This window comes from Orbicella faveolata, unplaced genomic scaffold, assembly GCF_042242905.1.
Source record: "Orbicella faveolata isolate gen_17 unplaced genomic scaffold, um_ofav_v1 contig_47, whole genome shotgun sequence".
Taxonomy (NCBI): domain Eukaryota; kingdom Metazoa; phylum Cnidaria; class Anthozoa; order Scleractinia; family Merulinidae; genus Orbicella; species Orbicella faveolata.
In genome coordinates, this window is record NW_028301577.1 from 24,057,776 (window position 1) to 24,075,289 (window position 17,514).

General features: G+C 41.1%; 2 protein-coding genes across 2 annotated transcripts; both read left to right on the forward strand.

Moving 5' to 3' along the window:
• The first annotated feature begins 558 nt into the window (after positions 1 to 558).
• On the forward strand, positions 559 to 9,543 carry LOC110061160 (solute carrier family 2, facilitated glucose transporter member 12-like). Its single transcript, XM_089278989.1, has 16 exons — positions 559 to 698; positions 1,381 to 1,468; positions 1,944 to 2,032; positions 2,824 to 2,940; positions 3,061 to 3,167; positions 3,321 to 3,404; positions 3,860 to 3,963; positions 4,200 to 4,308; positions 4,758 to 4,844; positions 5,238 to 5,324; positions 5,817 to 5,927; positions 6,035 to 6,077; positions 6,444 to 6,809; positions 7,714 to 7,836; positions 8,015 to 8,147; positions 8,507 to 9,543. The coding sequence occupies exons 1-16, from the start codon at positions 644 to 646 to the stop codon at positions 8,637 to 8,639; spliced, it is 1,836 nt and encodes a 611-aa protein (XP_089135115.1). The 5' UTR covers positions 559 to 643; the 3' UTR covers positions 8,640 to 9,543.
• A 2,289-nt stretch (positions 9,544 to 11,832) lies between these two features.
• LOC110061144 (uncharacterized) lies at positions 11,833 to 16,579 on the forward strand. Its single transcript, XM_020767982.2, has one exon. It carries the CDS (start codon positions 11,833 to 11,835, stop codon positions 15,589 to 15,591), a length of 3,759 nt encoding a protein of 1,252 aa, XP_020623641.2. The 3' UTR covers positions 15,592 to 16,579.
• Positions 16,580 to 17,514: the final 935 nt, after the last annotated feature.

Genomic DNA, 17,514 nt, shown 5'->3' on the forward strand with positions numbered 1-17,514 from the left:
AAACTCTTTAGAAAGCCCATCCATCAAACCTGTTTTTATTGGCGGCGAAGAAGGTTTTTAAAGTTCTATTTGTTCAATTTGTAAATAATAAGCACCCACGAATTATGACAAAATTTGGGAAGCTGTTGGCCATGTTAGTTGCTTGTGACATCGTAACTTTGACTAGACTGCATGAGCCGAAGTGTTTTATATATAGAAATTCAATTATATCGACATTCTTGAACCAGAACAGAAAATTTGGGCCCCGTCCTGATATTCCAGGATTTAGATGTGAGCAGGTTCAATCTTGAAAGCTTAAGGGAGATATTACAGCAGTAAAAGAGGAAAAACTTAAGCAAATGTCAACATTTCCCACGTTGCTCTTACCTGTTTAGATCCGAGAGGCTTGTGGCTTGCTGTCTCTCAGCTGATCACTGTCACTGTTTCCCGCGCCTTTTGTCTGATTATTGTCTTGAGAATGAGGCTAGAGGAGGAAAGGACTGGGCAACCGTGCCATGGCGGAAATGCGAAGTAATGAGGTTATCTGCCGAAGTAACGAGAAGCGACTTAAGTATTTGAAATGAACTCACTGAAATTCAGTCAAAGATCCGACTTAATGTGGAGATGACGTAGATTTCTCACCGGCCCCATATCAAAAGAAGCGATGGAACCTTCGATTGACGATGCAGGAGATTTTTACGTCGGTGGAAGAGATACAAGTAAGCTTACGTCTGATATTAATGGTCTTAGCACAGAGATGAAGGCCCATTGATGTAGATGAGGTGTTTAGATGACAAATGTGCCCATGAATTTAAGACTTTGACATACGTCAAGTGCTATGATTGTTCATAGTGGACCAGGCAAATCTTGAGTCCAGTGCTCTGCATTGCTCTGGAGACTTTTCAACTTTAAAACGGAGCGTTACTCAAGACTCGTCGACAGTGGTGTACAACTGTTTGCATTGCACCCAGAGACCAATATGCCACTGGATCCGATCTCGTTTTCGTAACATTAAGTGATGGAGAGTATTTCCACCGCTCCCCTATCCTGATGGGTCCCTTTCACTCATTAGATAATTTTGCTGGCACCCATTTAGTTACCTGGATGACAGTGGCAGTATGGGAGTAAAAGAGCAGTGTGTGACATTTGCAGTGTGCAGTCTTCAAATGTCATAAGCTGCGAAAAGAGTGCAATATTATTCTGGGGGCCCTAGTGAATTGACAACACTGATCTGAAGACCACTCAGATAACATGAAATGCTGGGTTTTATTTCCCCTTGACTCTAAATGTTCCTTTTAATGCTACCTTGGAGAACATTAAGGGTCTTGGGAAATAATCCCTGTGTTTCCCTTGGAGTCGGTCATCAGGGGCTTATTTTCAATAATTTTTTGTTTTCAACAGCAAACCTCCTTGAGCCTGAATCATCTGATCCTCTGATCAATGGTATGGTGGAGCAACTACAGCTGATTCAACCTCAGTTTGTTGAGAGGTATTGATTAACATCAGCTTTGCTTTCCAGTTGTCTCAAAAAGAAAAGAACAGAAGGATTCATGGAAGACATGTTTAAGTTTCTCTTATGCTCAAATCCAAAACTTTCCTAGAACTGAGTGGCTCAGCTGGATGTGATACTAGTATGATGCAGGTTATCCCGTGATCCTCTTGCTCTGAAGCCCAGTCCAACATTCATTCATTAATTCATTCTGTTTATTTTGCCTTTTTACTTACAGTATTTATAACTATTTTAATGTGAGGCTAACCACAACGCCATCGTGTCACCCACAATGTTTCATGCACCTGTAACTCATAAAATAGTGCCTTGTTAATAGGAAGGAAAATGTAAACCAGTTTTAAGAGCAGTGATCAATAAAAATTACAGTCAGTAACTATGTTATAATATTTAGCAGCTAGGATACAAAAGGTGAACAACATTAAATTCACCTAGGGTTTTTTTTTCTTGTTGGCAGCTCCTGCTGTCCACAGAACCCACTGTTGTACCTAACACTGGCTGCATGCATGGCAGCACTGGGAGGAATACTGTTTGGTTATGACATAGGTGAGTTAGGTAAAGTCTGCATTCAAGCCAAGTGGCCCATCAGGCTAGCGCTTATCTCCAGTTTCAGTAGCATGAAGCGACTAGGAGTATTTCTACTCTCCCACGGGTGCTAGTCCATCGCAGGGTTACCCCTCAGCAGTAGATTTCTCTGGTACCCATTTATACACCTGGGTGGAGAGAGGCACTGTGAGAGTAAAGTGTCTTGCCCAAGAACACAACACAGTGTTCCCGCCCAGGGCTTGAATCTGGACTGCTCGATCCGGAGGCCAGAAAACTAACCACGGGGGCCACTGCAACTCCACATAGGTCAGTTAAACTCATTTTAAACATATGGAGTTAAGGCTACAGTAAAGAATGTCATGGTCTAAACTGGGATTTAAACTCTGATTTCAAATATTATTTTGTTTAAATGAAGTTTAACCCTGCACTGACAAACACTAACAACTCAGACCTGCTATTGTCTATCAATATTTAGCTGTTTATTTTCTCTTATTCTTGCCTGCTGGGGTCAATTCAATTTGTTTCTTGATTTGCACTTCTATGTGTTTCCTGCGTATCTGAATGATTTTAATGTACGTTTATATGTGATGTTTGAATCCATTTCTCATTTGGCTAAAAAACACTCAAGTAAACTTTTGTGAAAATGTTTCTGTACAGCTCTAGAGCACATAATTTAGTTGCAAATTATGCAACCCTTGTGGTGAGTTGTGTAAAGTTCAAATGTTATCTATAGATACAAGTGTTACTTAATTTTCTATGATAAAATTCATAATTTTGCTAGTATTTTCCAGGTATTGTATCAGGTGCCATTCTTCAGCTGAGGGCTGAATTCCAGCTGGACTGCACTAATCAAGAAATGGTTGTTAGCTCCATGCTGATGGGAGCTGTGCTGGCTTCACTCACTGGAGGTGAGCACTCTGCAAGCTCAGTTAAACCATTGATACTCCATAGTCTCAAGCAGTGTTTCTTTGATTCTTGTAGTTTGTCTGCACCTTTCTCATGATTTTACTTATTGTTTGTTCCTCTAGGATTTATTGTAGATTTTATTGGGAGACGTCTAGCAATTGTCATCAATTCTGTAGTGTTCCTCGTTGGAGCCATAATGTTGGCATTGGCACCATCATTTGCAGTACTGGTGTGTACCTTAACTTCACATTAGGTTTTCATTCTGATTTTCTGTTGATTGAAATCTGTTGTCTTCAAATAACTTCATTGCTAGTTTTACTAAGTGTGGTTGAAGATTAAAAAAAAAAGGTTGTCAGTCAACACATAATTAAATTCTTTGCAGATTGTTGGCCGTTTCATTGTTGGATTTGGGGTGTCCTTGTCTGCCATTGCGGAGTGCATTTACATCTCTGAGATAGCTCCAGCAGTAAGTTGCAGTCCAGTGGCTGATATTGGTTAAGTGATACACTAACTCTAGTTACACGATGGAGGAGTTTGAAAGCATGCAGATGACTTGAAGTTGATCTGAAATGAAAATGAAAAACTTAATTTAAGTATCAAAGTGTGAGGATGTCAAATATTAAAACAGAAATTGTGATATATACTAGATTTCCTGCCTTAATTTAAATTCTTATGATAGGATTTGTACAGTACTTGATGAATACTTGGGATCTTAAGTCTGGAGTGAACAAAAACTTTTACTAATTGCCATAACTTTGTTTTAATTTGGAATATTATGATGATATGCCGGCACATAGATAGAATAATCCATTCAAATTTCTTTTCTCTATTCTGTACGTTGCCACACATGTGTACCTGAAGCAGTGTACTTAGATGGTGTAAGTAAAATTGTGTTAATCAAAAATTTACCATTCTTTACAGAAAAGGCGTGGCTTGCTGGTGTCACTCAATGAAGTTGGCATCTGTGTTGGTCTTTTGTTGGCTTACTCAGTTAATGTTCTCTTCATTGATTTATCAAATGGTTGGTGAGTTCAATAAAGAATCTCCCATATTCCTTTTGTTCAGCATTAGAGGGCAAATATGATTACAAGGTTTTTACATGACTGGAGATGGGAGGTACATGTATAGGAGGTGTCGTTCATTCAGGGTGTGCCTGTAATAGAGCCTCATCTGCATCTAGGATGGATATTTGTGAATGGCAGAGTAAATTGTTTAAGTGCTCATTCTGAAGTGTAATTTATTGCTATCTTGTTTGTTGAAGGCGCTACATGTTTGGGCTGTCAGCAATCCCGGCTTTCATTCAAGGCGTTGGCATGTTCTTTCTGCCACAAAGTCCCAGATGGCTCATAGTAAATGGACAAGATGACAAGGTACTGTCATACAGTGATGATGTTGTCTCAAACCCACTGAACAACTGCTTCCTTTTCACATTGCCCAGGAAGCAGGGTTGGTGCAGTGGTGAGAACACTCGCCTTCCACCAGTGTGACCCAGCTTTGATTCTGGCCTGCGTTTAGGTTGTTGTTGGTTCTCACCTTGCTCCGAGGGTTTTTCTCCCGATACTCCGATTTTGCTCGTTCCTGAAAAACCTACATTTCCAAATTCCAATTTGATCAGTATGGAGGACCTGCATGAAAACCACCTAAGGCTGATGTGGCTTCGTCTCTAGATATAGTGCCAGCTAAATGTGTACTTGAGGTGCAGTGGCTGTTTGTTGTTGTCTTGTGCTGAAGCTTTTCCTTTCGTTTTCTTCACATCAAATATATTTTACCCACCACAATTTTCTGTTAACACACTGTTCTGTTTTGTATAAATATTTAGGCTTGCAGAATGATTAAGAAGCTACAATGGTCAGGTGACCCATATGAGGAACTTACAAGAATCAAATCTGGCCTTAGAGTGGAATATGTATGTGTGTTAACTTACCACCAAAACTCTTGTTTTAACGAGAGTCATTTACAGTAATGATACATATTTTGTGGCTATTTTTGATAAAAGAAGAATAAGAAGCTCTAGAGAGGCTCAATCTCCATTACAGGCGTTTCAGTGCGTTCTACGTGAAAAACGTGCGTTAATCAGTTCAGTTCACATTGTGCATGCGTTGTTGACATGCTTGATAACCCTGGTACACGAAATCATTTGCAGAATAAATTGCTTTCACCAATAATTACACTTGGAAAGATTGTTACGTTATTGAACGTTGGGTATTTACCATTAGCAATACTTTTCTCCCAGCCTTGTTGCAAATAACATGCTACAGCTGTGAAACTGTCCTGTTTTTAATGTTTTTTTTTTTCACAGCGTTACAAGTTCACTGACTTGCTCAGTAGCATAGATAACATGAGAAGCAGAATGTTCGTCGGTGGTGGAGTCGTCTTTTTTCAACAAGTATGACGTGTTTTGAACTTTAAAACTTCTTACCTCAAAACAAACAATGAAACAAACTAACAACAGAAAAAATGGCTTGCCAAAATTCTCTCGAAGTATCTAAGGCAAATTTCAAGCCTTTTTGTTAAAAAAAGTTATAAAACTTAATTGACAGGTATAAACGGCTAAGTTCAGGAAGTTACCTGTTGTCTTTAATCCAAGACCAGGCTTCTCAGTTTTGGAGGAGACAAGAATTAATACATAAAGGAACCGATTTTGTGAGCAAGCACGCCCGTAGACTGCGAGCAGTCTTTCTTTTGTTCGAAAATCCATGGGCTGTTTTGCGTCCTTCCCCACGGATTTCCGAGCAAAAGAGAGACTCTTCGCAGTCTAGCACGCTCGTTATTTGAACCTTTTCATACACTACTTGTGAAGTTGCTTTACAGCAGTAAACGATGAGAAAAGGTAACATTTGTATCACGTTTGTAATACTGATGTTTGTCTGGTTTCTAGTTCTCGGGTCAGCCAACTGTGGTTTATTACGCATCAACGATCTTCCAAGCGCTTGGTTTTCAGAGCGGAGAAAACGCCACCTTAGCCAGTTTGGGAATTGGCATCGCTAAGGTATGCTTTGAGCCTGCAGTATTAGGCTTGAACTGGGTCTCTTGCTACTCAACTGAAATTAATCTTCTAAGTGTTCTGATTTTTGTCTTTATCCTCTCTTTCACCAGCTTGTTGCCACAGTAATATCCCTCAGTTTTGTGGACAGAGGAGGTAAACATTTTTATTGTCTTTGTAATATGAATGAGTTACAGATTACAATGCAGTTCAGACTTTGACTCTCCGCCTAACGAGGGCGTTTCAATGTTAGATACTTTTACAGGGGGACTCTGGAACAGGGGGATTCCCGAACAGGGGGGGGGGGGGAGAGCGGAACAGCGGGGGATGCAAATTAACTCGAAAACAATGAAAATATATAACGAAATACTGAAACAATTGTCTGGAGAAAACTGATTAGTGGAAAGGAGAGTTCATAGCTTGGATTCCATTAAAATTTACGAGACTTCAGTGTTGCAAAATGTAATTCCTTTGAGAAATTTCCTGCACAGCAAACACCGAGACAGTTTTTTTTGTTCCCAGGTCGCCGCCGGTTTCTCCTCATTGGAGTATCCATAATGGCTGTCAGTATACTAGTATTAGGAACCATTGCTCACTATATATCGCTTGGACATCCAACAAGAGAGTGCCACTTTAATATGACCACACCACTCCAATCTTCAAATTCACCTTCAAGTCCCAGTTTACCGCATATCCTCACTACCACAGCTCCAACGCGCTCAATTATGAATTCAACGTATATTTCGCGCACTTTGCCTACAGTAAACTCTACAGTATCGTTAAACCAGACGGAATCAACAACGATCACAGCTAACAAAGGTCTGCGTTATTTCACTCTCTGCGCTCTTGCTCTGTTTGTTGGGGCCTACTCGTTCAGTTTTGGACCAGGTAAGTCAGTCGGTGGGGGACTAAGAACCTTTTCCGGTTGGTATCCACACATCACACCACCGCGTTGAGCACCTTTTCTCGTAGCTTGAAAAACTTGCGTTAACTTATCAGATAGAAGTTAGGAAGGTTATAACCTATTTGGTTACACTTCTATATAATTCTCTAGTTTCACCAGTTCGTGCTTATATTTGTATTTTAAGTTTGCCGGACGTTTTTCGTAATTAGCATTATCTAATTTTTGTGTCTAACTGTACTTATTTTAGTAAATCCATAAATTGATTATTGCAGTGGTGAATTTGAAGTGTGGACGTTTTGTGTGTCGGTTCACTGATTCGGTGGAAAGTATAAGTCTTACTGGTATTGTTGATCTTGTGACAGGCTAGTGTTCCTATTACCTTGTTTATACCCTAAATATCATTAGCAGGCCATTGAAGAGTTTCACGAGGCTGTCTGAAAGCATTCTTGTTCAAATGTGTTTCACTCAAACGGAGGCAGCGTGGCCGAGTGGTTTAGGGCGCTGGCGTTGAAATCTGGAGGTCAAGGCCTCCACCTTGCCAGTAGCGGGTTTTGTTACTCGGTAGTCCCGAGTTCAAATCCTCGGTCACGTTTTGTAAATAGCGAACTGGTCTGCCTCCTGTCAGTTGGGATTTTTCACTACGTTACGTTTATTTGAAATATTTGTTTCCTTTGTTTCATTGCCATGCCTGTAAACTAACTAAGCTTAGTGCTTGTATAGCTAAGTGCCTGGCCACTATAGATAAGATTTAAATTTACAGTTACATTTTTACCAGCGCCTTCATTTTCGTGCAAATCAAGTCATTTTTATCTGAAAAGTTGTGCACAAGGTCTCATTTTGAAACAAAGGCAAAAGGTAACTCATTACTAACCGAGTTTTCCTCGACAGTATCTTGGTTGTTGTTAAGTGAAATATTTCCAGCTGGTATCACAGGCCGGGCATTCTCCATTGTCACTGTGCTCAACTGGGGAACCAACCTGCTGGTCTCTCTCACATTTCTGGACATGCTCAGTAAGTACAGTGGTCGTTTCGGTCAATTTCGTTCCCCGACCCCTCACCCCTACTGGCGAACGATAACCTCAGGAACGAGATCGTCTTGAAGCCTCTGATCAGTTAATGCAAAATCAAATATTCGCAAATCACGACATCACTGAAATCGTTTTAGACGAACGCTTCTATTTTTTTGCAGGCAGCATTGGAACTTCGTCCACCTTTATTTTCTACGCAGTGATATGCATTGTAGCTGTACTTTTCATTTATAAATACGTCCCTGAGACGAAAAACAGAACACTGGAACAAATATCCGCTGAGCTGAACGCCAGGTAACTAGAACGTAACCATCACCACAGGGTCTTAATCGTGATGAGAGGGGGAGGTGGGTGCTATCGAGATTAATTTCAACTGCTTGTTCATAAAGTGTCACCCTGGAGACAGTCGCATGATATTAAGGCTTAGATGGTAGAAAGTTCTACAATCCTCAGTGCCTCAGTTTCGTCAGTGCTACTCTCCCGGGTCCCCCTACAGAGACGCTTTTTTTGTACGTTTTGTGTTCATAATTCTTTGATTAAGCTTTTGGGAACATTTGTTCATTATTATGAGTATGATTCGATTAACACTGCCCATTTATTCTTATTTGTGTATTTTCCGTTTTACAATACTTGAATTTTTTTCTCTCTCTCAGAAAACCTCGACAAATCCTTCCAAAGAAACTCAATTGCTGTAAGAAGGGAGGAAGACGAAGATTAAGGGAATCGAGGCCCAGACCTTCACCGAGTGGATCTACTTCTGATATGCTCCTTGCCAATTCTGGCTGACTGCAGTTTTCCTAACCCAAGCTCTGATCGCAGGGTCTCTTTAAGCAAGACTGCTAATCTAATTTATAGTCAAAGTAGGAACGTTGAATAGCCTTGTTGTAACAGAGTAACATGACAATCTGGCGAGTACCCTCACTTTGATACAGTGTGATCCTCCTTGAATGGACTGGCCCCTGATTACATTAGAGACCTACTGCGATTTAACATTTCTGGTCGGACACTAAGATCTTCAAACAACAGGTTGCTTGATGAACCTAGAGCAAATCTTAAAACGTATGGTGAAAGGGCTTTTTCCGTGGCGGCACCAAGGCTCTGGAATAAACTACCCCTCCAGATCAGACTTTCATCATCAGAGGCAGTTTTTAAGGCTAATCTTAAGACTTATCTTTTTAAGCGTGCATTTGATTTGTAGTTTTTACTTTTTATTTGTAGCCTAATTGTATTACATAGCGTATTTAATTCTTAGGATTTTAACTTTTAGGATTTAGGATTTTAGGTTTTTAAAGAATTAGGATTTTAATTTTAAAGTATTGTAAAGCGCCATGGACAATTAGTGGAAAATGGCGCTATATAAATGTATATTTATTTACTTTATCTATTTGAAACATCCTGGCCACGCCCCTGAAGCAAACAGGTTGTTAGTACTACCGCCTATATTGCTCCGACCGAGACGCTTTCATCGGCTGGAGAAAACAGTCGATAGTCATCACAACATGTGAAACAGCAACGTCCAAGTACTAGCTTTACATTCCTAATCGCTTTGAGATGGGACTTTAGTGTCAGCCCGGCTGCTAGCGCTTTCCTGTCATTTTGAGGCGGGAGAATTGGCAAGAGCCAGTTGTGACTACTCTGAGATGTGGACCAACGTACCTAAGCCAATGATTAAAACAAACCGTCTTTCTTATTTGTTGGCCTCTTACTGCAAGAAAAGAATTACCACATTTCATAGTTAGGCACACTGCTAGTAGGGTTAAGGTCTTCTACTTTTGACCACAGGCTAAAAATCCGTTGTATAATGGCTCACCTTGTGTGACTTAATTTTTGTGTTTTTATTACAGTAAACACCCGCGTATAAGAACCTAGTGATTTAAGAACCTACAGGCTGAAATTGGGCATTTTAATACCCAAATATATAAGAACCTATTTAGGCTGGCAAAGAACAGTAGGTTCTTATACAAAAAAACACTCTTATTTTGTAGCCAAAATACTGGATTTTAATTGATAGAAATTGTGAAATTTCTGAGAAACACCATGAAAATTATTTGTTTAATTGAAAATCTTTTAAATACAGAGTATAGAATACTGTATAAAATTATACTGGTGTAGCCTTGGGACTTGAATCTGTAGAGTGCCCTGACTTTTGCTCATGGACATACTTAGACACTTTGCAATCATGGACTCTGGGAATACCTTTTGAGACTTTACATTCATACAAAAGCTAATGTACAGTACAATGCATCTTTATTTCAATACGCAAGAAAATTAATATTTTGTTTCACATTGTATTTGATTATTTTCAAATTGGTTCAATTTTAATTCCCTAAATTGGGTTTTTATTTATTTTTGCTGTTTTTATTTATATATTTATATTGCTGTTAACAATTTACATTATTATCAAATACAACTGTAAATATGGTAGCCTATGATACTGAATTTATTATTGTTTAAAAAAATAAGGCTTGGCATTTTTGCGGTTTAAAATACAAATGTTCAACCATTATGACATACTAGTACTACAGTAGCTCTCTGAATGGTATCACTATGACAACTCCTACAAATAAGAACCTACTAAGAACCTAATCAGCCTGAGTTCGGAAAAACTACCCCAAAATATAAGAACCCATTCAGCCTGAACCCAAAAATTCTAGGTTCTTATACGCGGGTGTTTACTGTAGTAAGTTTCATAAATTTATAAAATTAATACCCTATGCCTTGTTCATAAGAGTGAGCATCGTGCCATAACGACCATTCTTCGTACCCACTGACTCTTCGATCCCGTTGTTGTCTATTGACCAGCAGTCCGGAAACGAGATTGCATGACAGTGTTCCTTATTTGAAATTAGCGAAGCGTGGAAAAGATCATTTAACCAGCCTTGAACTTTGACGGGCCACTTGCTTTTTACTGAGAGTTTATAAATATGATGCGCCCTGTTTCTCACTCTTTTCTGGCTCATTTTACCCTATCAGACGGAAAAGGTCAGTACGAAATGTCGATGAAGCGGAAAAAAGACCCCCCTTCCAAAAATTGCACGTGTCCAGAACGTTTACCTCCTTCCCTCCACTGGGACCAGAAATGAACGGTCCCTTAGCTCGTGCCCTTTGTTTGAATCTGTAATTTTATTTATTCGACTTACCTTGAAACTAAAATTTCACTGCAAATCGCCGGCTCTTTGATACATTCATATTCTCTGTAGTATTCATGCTGAAAGAAAAGAAGAGCTCATGTTATCGAGAGTGATCCCGTGTTCTATTTTGGGCCACTGCTTGGCAAAGTACTCAGAAGTACAGGAGAGCTAACGTGACAAGACGTCTGAGAAAACAATGTAAACTTGGAAACCAGACCCCAGAAGACAGGAAATTGAGGTAAAAAAACAGGAAGAAAATCAAGTCAAGAAAATCAGAAATTTAAGAGAAGATGGAATGGAAATGCGCTCGTTCCGTTTCCACGACTTTTTCCTGGAAGATAACAATAAAGAAGAGCAACTAGTAAAAACTAGCTAATGAAACGCACATTTTCCATTTGGAAATCCGCTTGGGAATTTAGGTCTACCTTTCAAGAAATCCCATTTTCCCGAGAAAATTTCCGTTGGGGAAGACAAAATTAATCTTTCCATTTACATTCCATCCGAAATTTCCGGATTCTGAGGGTAAATGGTAAACAACCTTGCAAACAGCCGAAGACTTGCCTTGACGTGCTACCAAATTCTCAGAATTAACATAAGTCGGATAACTGCTAAAATAAATAATAACAAGATACCCCAATAAACTTTCTATCCGGCCTTTCGAGGAAGTTTTTCCCTAAACATTTGCTCATCGATAAATTGTAAGGAGGTGGCTATTTCTAAGAAAGGGAGGAAATCCATAATACTTTTACGTCATCTCGTAATCTAATATCTCCGATCGATTTACCTGGGTTTAACTTCATACAAAGAGTCGTCTGAGGTCAAGCCATTCCTGTATAATCAGCTGCATAATGGAGCATATATTTACTCTTCTCCTCTGCCTGGTCTTTTCTGCGAGCACAGCGAGTTCACGGAAATCTGAAATGTTCATCTCCCCGAAAGGTAACGACACGCGATCGTGTGGGGAACGAAATGATCCGTGTCAAACGTTAGAGTATGTTTATGAATTGCTTTTGCCTTCAGGGTTTAATTCGACGGTTTTGCGACTTGACAAAGGAGAGTACAATCTTCGTAAAAGTCTTACTTTTGAGAAAGTGAAACATTTCAGCATATTTGGAGGATACGGCGAATCTGCCTCGAATGTCGACGTCGAAATAACTTGCGAACCCAATGGAAGCCTCGCCTTCTTCCTCAGTGAAAACATAACTCTTCAAGGTCTCAAACTGTTGAACTGCGGAGGATGGCAAGAGGCTGCTATTTCGTCTCCTCTTTCCAAATTCAAGACAGCCATTCATTTTGACTATTGCAGAAATATTTGGATGCGAAGCGTCCAGATATCAGGTTCGGTAGGTCACGCGGCAAATTTCTACGAAATCGGAGGCGTGTTAGAAGTGACGGACTGTATTTTTGAGAACAACACAGCAGGTTCGGACGCCTATCCTATTCAATCTACCCATAGGCCAGAAAAAGAACAGAACGGGTTCCATTATATCACTTCCGGTGGAGGTATTTTCCTGAAATTAAACAACTTCACTCGGCATCGTCCAAGCTTCACGAATGTGACGTCAGCCGAGCATGACACTTATATCCATGGCAACCGTTACACCTTCACGAACTGCAGCTTTCTCAGAAACGAAGTTACCAGAGCGTCGGTTTCCCCGGACTATTTCCAAGAAAGGTTTGAGAATCCGTTCAGCGGCCAAGGAGGTGGTTTGGGAATATCCATGGTGGGTTATGCTAGCAATTCCTCAGTGCTCATTCAAAACTGTACGTTTTTGGCAAACAAAGCACCGTGGGGAGGGGGCCTGATGGTCGAGTTTGCTGATGCGAGTAGCAGAAACGTCCTCCTGGTCGAAAACAGTGTATTTGATGGTAACGTTGGACGCTCGGCTGGTGGAGGAGCTCGTGTAGGGAACATGCTAACACCAGGTGTCTCTGTTCCACTGAACAAAGTTCGTTTCGTGAACTCGGTGTTTCGAGATAACTGGGGCCAGTGGGGAGGGGGTGTCTCTGTCTATGGCACCTCTATTTTTTGCAAATGCAAACACAAGTTCAACAGCGAAAGTATTTTCTCTTTCCAATCGTGTCAGTGGAGGGGAAACAAGGGAACTGTTGGATCGGCCATAGCTGCGTTCCTGTTTAATCAAAATAGAGATCACATCGGCCCCGAAATTTCGTTTCATGTCGATTTTAACCATAGTCAAGTGGAAAACAACCAAGTCGAAATTCATGAAAGAAATGTTCTCATCGGAGAAGGGGCGATCTACAGCGTGGATGTATCGATCACTTTTCGAGGAAACACAACCATCAGGAACAACAATTTTACCGCACTTGTCTTAGATGGTGGAACACTAGAACTTCACGGCAACGTTGAATTTGTTGGCAACAGAGGATTTCGAGGAGGAGCAGTGGCAATGTACGGAAATTCACGGATTATACTGATGAAGAAATCGAGACTCTTTTTCAAGCAGAACTCATGTTCAGATAAAGGGGGAGCTATGTTCATCCAGACCCCTGGGTCTCCGCAGATTAGCTATGGTGTATCTGGAGATAACCCAAATGCTTGCTTCCTTGGTTACGAGGATAGCTGGAGTAACTTCGATGACTGGGACACGCGAGTAATTTTTCAAGATAACCAAGCACTCGACAATTCCTCGGGACACTCTGTTTTTGTTACAAGTCTTAAAAAATGCCGTAAGCCTGGGGAGACACGACTAAACAACTCCGTATTGGACTGGAAGTTTATTGAATACATCCGCACGTCGGAGAAGTCGTCGCGACGTTTAAATCAAACTGATAAACGAGAAGTCGTCACGAATCCTGTGGATATCGTCTACAGGAGGGGTGACTGGAATGTCTCCCCAAGTGAAGTTTTTAACCCAGTTGTTCAGCTACGCGACGAGAAGAACAATCCTGTTCGTGGAATTATAGAAGTCTCAGTGATGAATTCTACGAAAGGAGAAGATTCTACTTCTGTACATTTACAAACATCTTCGTCGCTCTTTGTAGCTGATGGAAACATCTCTCGCCTCAAACTGGGAGGCGACGTTGGAGGCGAATTCACAGTGGTTCTTCGGCATATCGGAAGACAAATTCTGCAGAGGAACATTCAAGTGACATCTTTGAAACGTTGTAATCCTGGATTCTATCTCAAGGATGGAAGTTGCGTGTGCCACGAGCAATCTGAGGGTGTCTCAAGATGCGACAAAAGTGGAAAGACCGTTTATCTTAAACGTGGTTTCTGGGCTGGAATGGTGGATGGGAACTTTACTTCTTATCGTTGTCCACATGGCCTCTGCAACTGCCCTCAGGGTCATGCTTTGTTACTTGCTGAGGATGAATGTGTCTTTATCGTTGCAGAAATGTGTGCAGGTAACAGAGAGCCGGGGAGTATTTTGTGTGGGAAATGCCGGACGGGTTTCAGCGTGGTGTTTGGTCACCGTAGCTGCTTTGAGTGTGGAAAGTATGGCTATCTTCTTATGATACCAATATACCTGGTCGTAATATTTGGAGTGATAAGTCTAGCAATGGTTTTTGACGTTGACGCATTCACAGGGTGGCTGAATGGTTGTTTGTACTTCTACCAAGTGATGTGGCAAGTCGTCGGAGAACAATTCATGTTCAGAGACTATTTTATGTTCTTTATCCTCAATTTGGTCAATTTCCGCCTGTGGATTGGAACTCACTTTTGCTTTTCGTCTCATTTGGATTACGCAGATAAGCTTTTCATTCAGCTTTTAACGCCTGCTTTCGTTTTGTTTGCGGTTGTCGCTCTGGCCAAGTTAGTGGGCAAGTACCCAAATTGGTGCTTCAGTCGGCGAGTGAAGGCACCCTTCCGCGCCATCTGCACCATCATTGTCCTCTGTTACACAGGCATCACTTCAGCATGCCTAGAGATTCTGCACCCTACAGTTATTGGTGACAAGACAGTGCTATACGTCAGTGGGCACACGGACTTCTTTAGAGGCAAGCATGCTGTCTATGGAAGTATTGCTGTCTTATTCCTTGTTTTCTTCGTGGTTCCATTTCCGTTGATTCTGATGTTCCGACCTTTCTTCACGCGGTGCCTTAAGCCAGTGTTAAACCTAAACCGCTTCAAACCAATCTTTGACGTGCTTCAGAGCTGCTTCAAGGACCAACATCGATGGTTTGCAGCTTTTTACTTCATTTGTCGCCTGGTCGTGCTGCTGATAGCCACGTATGTTCCATCTGGTCCCGTAAATCGGTCGCTTTTGGAGGTCACCTGCATTACGATCCTGTTAATCTTTTCCTACGTGAGACCCTACAAAAGATCTGAGGAAGGCAAAGATGGCGAGGCATGTAATTACGTCTTGGCGAACAGGTCAGACGCTCTCCTCTTATGGAACCTGTCCATCATGGCGGCCTTCAGTTCAGCCACTGAAAACGATGATATCCAGGAACGCCACAAAGCCGCCTTGAGGGTACTCATTCAAATCATGGCTTATGGCCCGTTTGCTGTAAAAGCCTGGGTTTTGTACAGGAAGACCAGAGTGCGTTGCGACAGTGGGTGGTGCAAAGACGACGAAGACCTAGACTTTCCTTCAGAAACGGTGGTGCACAAAGCAGGATCAGGAGCCTTGGATAGGTAAAAATGGCCTCCTCCTCAGCACTATTGAATTTACTGTCCGAAACCATCAGGGTTTCCGATTTTCCGCCAAAATTCAGTGACCCAGCACTGAAGATGGTGTTTCTTGACAAGCAGACACGACAGCTTTTGGACTGTTTGTGCTATTTTACATTGTTCATTGATAATTGCAAACACTTCTGTCACTGTTACTTTACTGGAATAATCATAGTTGAGTTTAAATTTTGTTATATCTCTCAGTTAGTATGCGCGCTATGATTGGTCAATTTAGCGGGCCGTATTCTACTGTACGGCCCGCTAAAATTTAAAGCTATTTTTGTTGTCAAAATGTTTGATTTATCGCCATGTGTTCTTAACCTCTTTAGCAAGTAAGAGTTTAAAACTTTCTTTTACTTCTGAAATTGTGAATTGAAACCTGCTAACGACTTAAGAGTCACTTAACACTGATTTCAAATTGACTCGTTTTGCTTTCGAGGTGCGTCAGAAATTTGAAGCCGTTCCGCGTGAATAGAAATCGTTCCCGATCCCGTCAGACACACAATAGAGATATAATAAATATGTTACTAACCTCGTTTTCTCGGTCCGTACTGTAAGTTACGGATCCTCGTTTCCCCCTTCGAATTATGGCCCGCGCGCTTCGCGCTTGGGCCATAAATCGATGGGGGAAAAACTCGGTCCGTAACTTACAGTACGGCCCTCGAACTCGGTTAGTAAGAGGTATCGACTAAAAAGGGTCTGAAGCGGGAGCCATTATGACGTGGCCAGCTGATTCTGTTATGGCCAAGAGTATAAGCAGTCGGGTTAAGACTAAACAATCAGCCTTAATGTGGGGCATAAAATTTCAAGCTCTAGGACATTTTCAATTTCTTGAGATGGAAAAAGTAGTTTCCACAGAAACCAGCCAGCATTTGCTCGTGTGCAATAACTTCATTTTCAATTAATGTAAGCTAAGAGATTTAATTACAGGAACAAAGAAATAACGACAAGAAAAATCGCTTTGTTTCGCGAAATAGTTTTGGCTATGTTGTGGTTCAATTTTATCCTTGGTTCAACATTAACTTTTTCTTTGTTTTGGTGAGTATAAAACAAAGAAAAAATTGAAACTGAACCAAGGTTAAAATTGTAACACAACCATGTACCACAAGTTATCACAAGGGAATACTGTTTAGATTGATATTTTTTGCAGAGATTTATTTCTGCCCATTAATCCAGACGTGATTTTGTTGTTGCACGATCAGCGACATTGCTATCAGTGACTGATTCAGTCTTGCATACAAGGTGAAGGGCCGGTGCCCGGTAGGGGGTGGGGGGGGGGGAAGGTAATCGACAAAGTTTTATACGGGGAGGCTGCGCCCCAATGTTCAAACCCTTACCCTTTTGTCTACCATTTAATAGCAAAGCTACTACATTACATCTCGTTTCTAAACCCTTGAAAAGAGGTTTATGGTGTAAAGCTTAATAAATTAGATGACACAGCCGTAAGGTGCTTCTGTTAGAAGTATTATAATTTTAAGTCACCTTTAAACACCTAAATAACAGATTACCCTGCCCATTCATGTACCTGTCGTTTTACTTACCTGAAGCTTGGAAAAGGCACCCCTTTCGGGCGGAGCCTCCCTGCATAAGCCATTATAGGAAGTACCCCCCGGAGTTGGTGAAAAAAGGTTGTGGGTAGGATAGCAAGACAGTTGTAGAGAGTTGGCCGAAGAGACGGGGTCCAGGCCCCTTGGCCTGGATGCAAAATGACGATTTCTGAGGTGATGGCGCCAAACAATCGATTAGTGTTTGCAATATAAAGATTTAACCAATCCGTCACTAAGAAAGATTGGATTGTGACATGTATGTTTTTTATCATATCAATTCACAGGTTTCTACTATTGCTGGCTCGTTGGTTAGTGAAAACAGCTCAGAGTTCGACTTCTAGCGA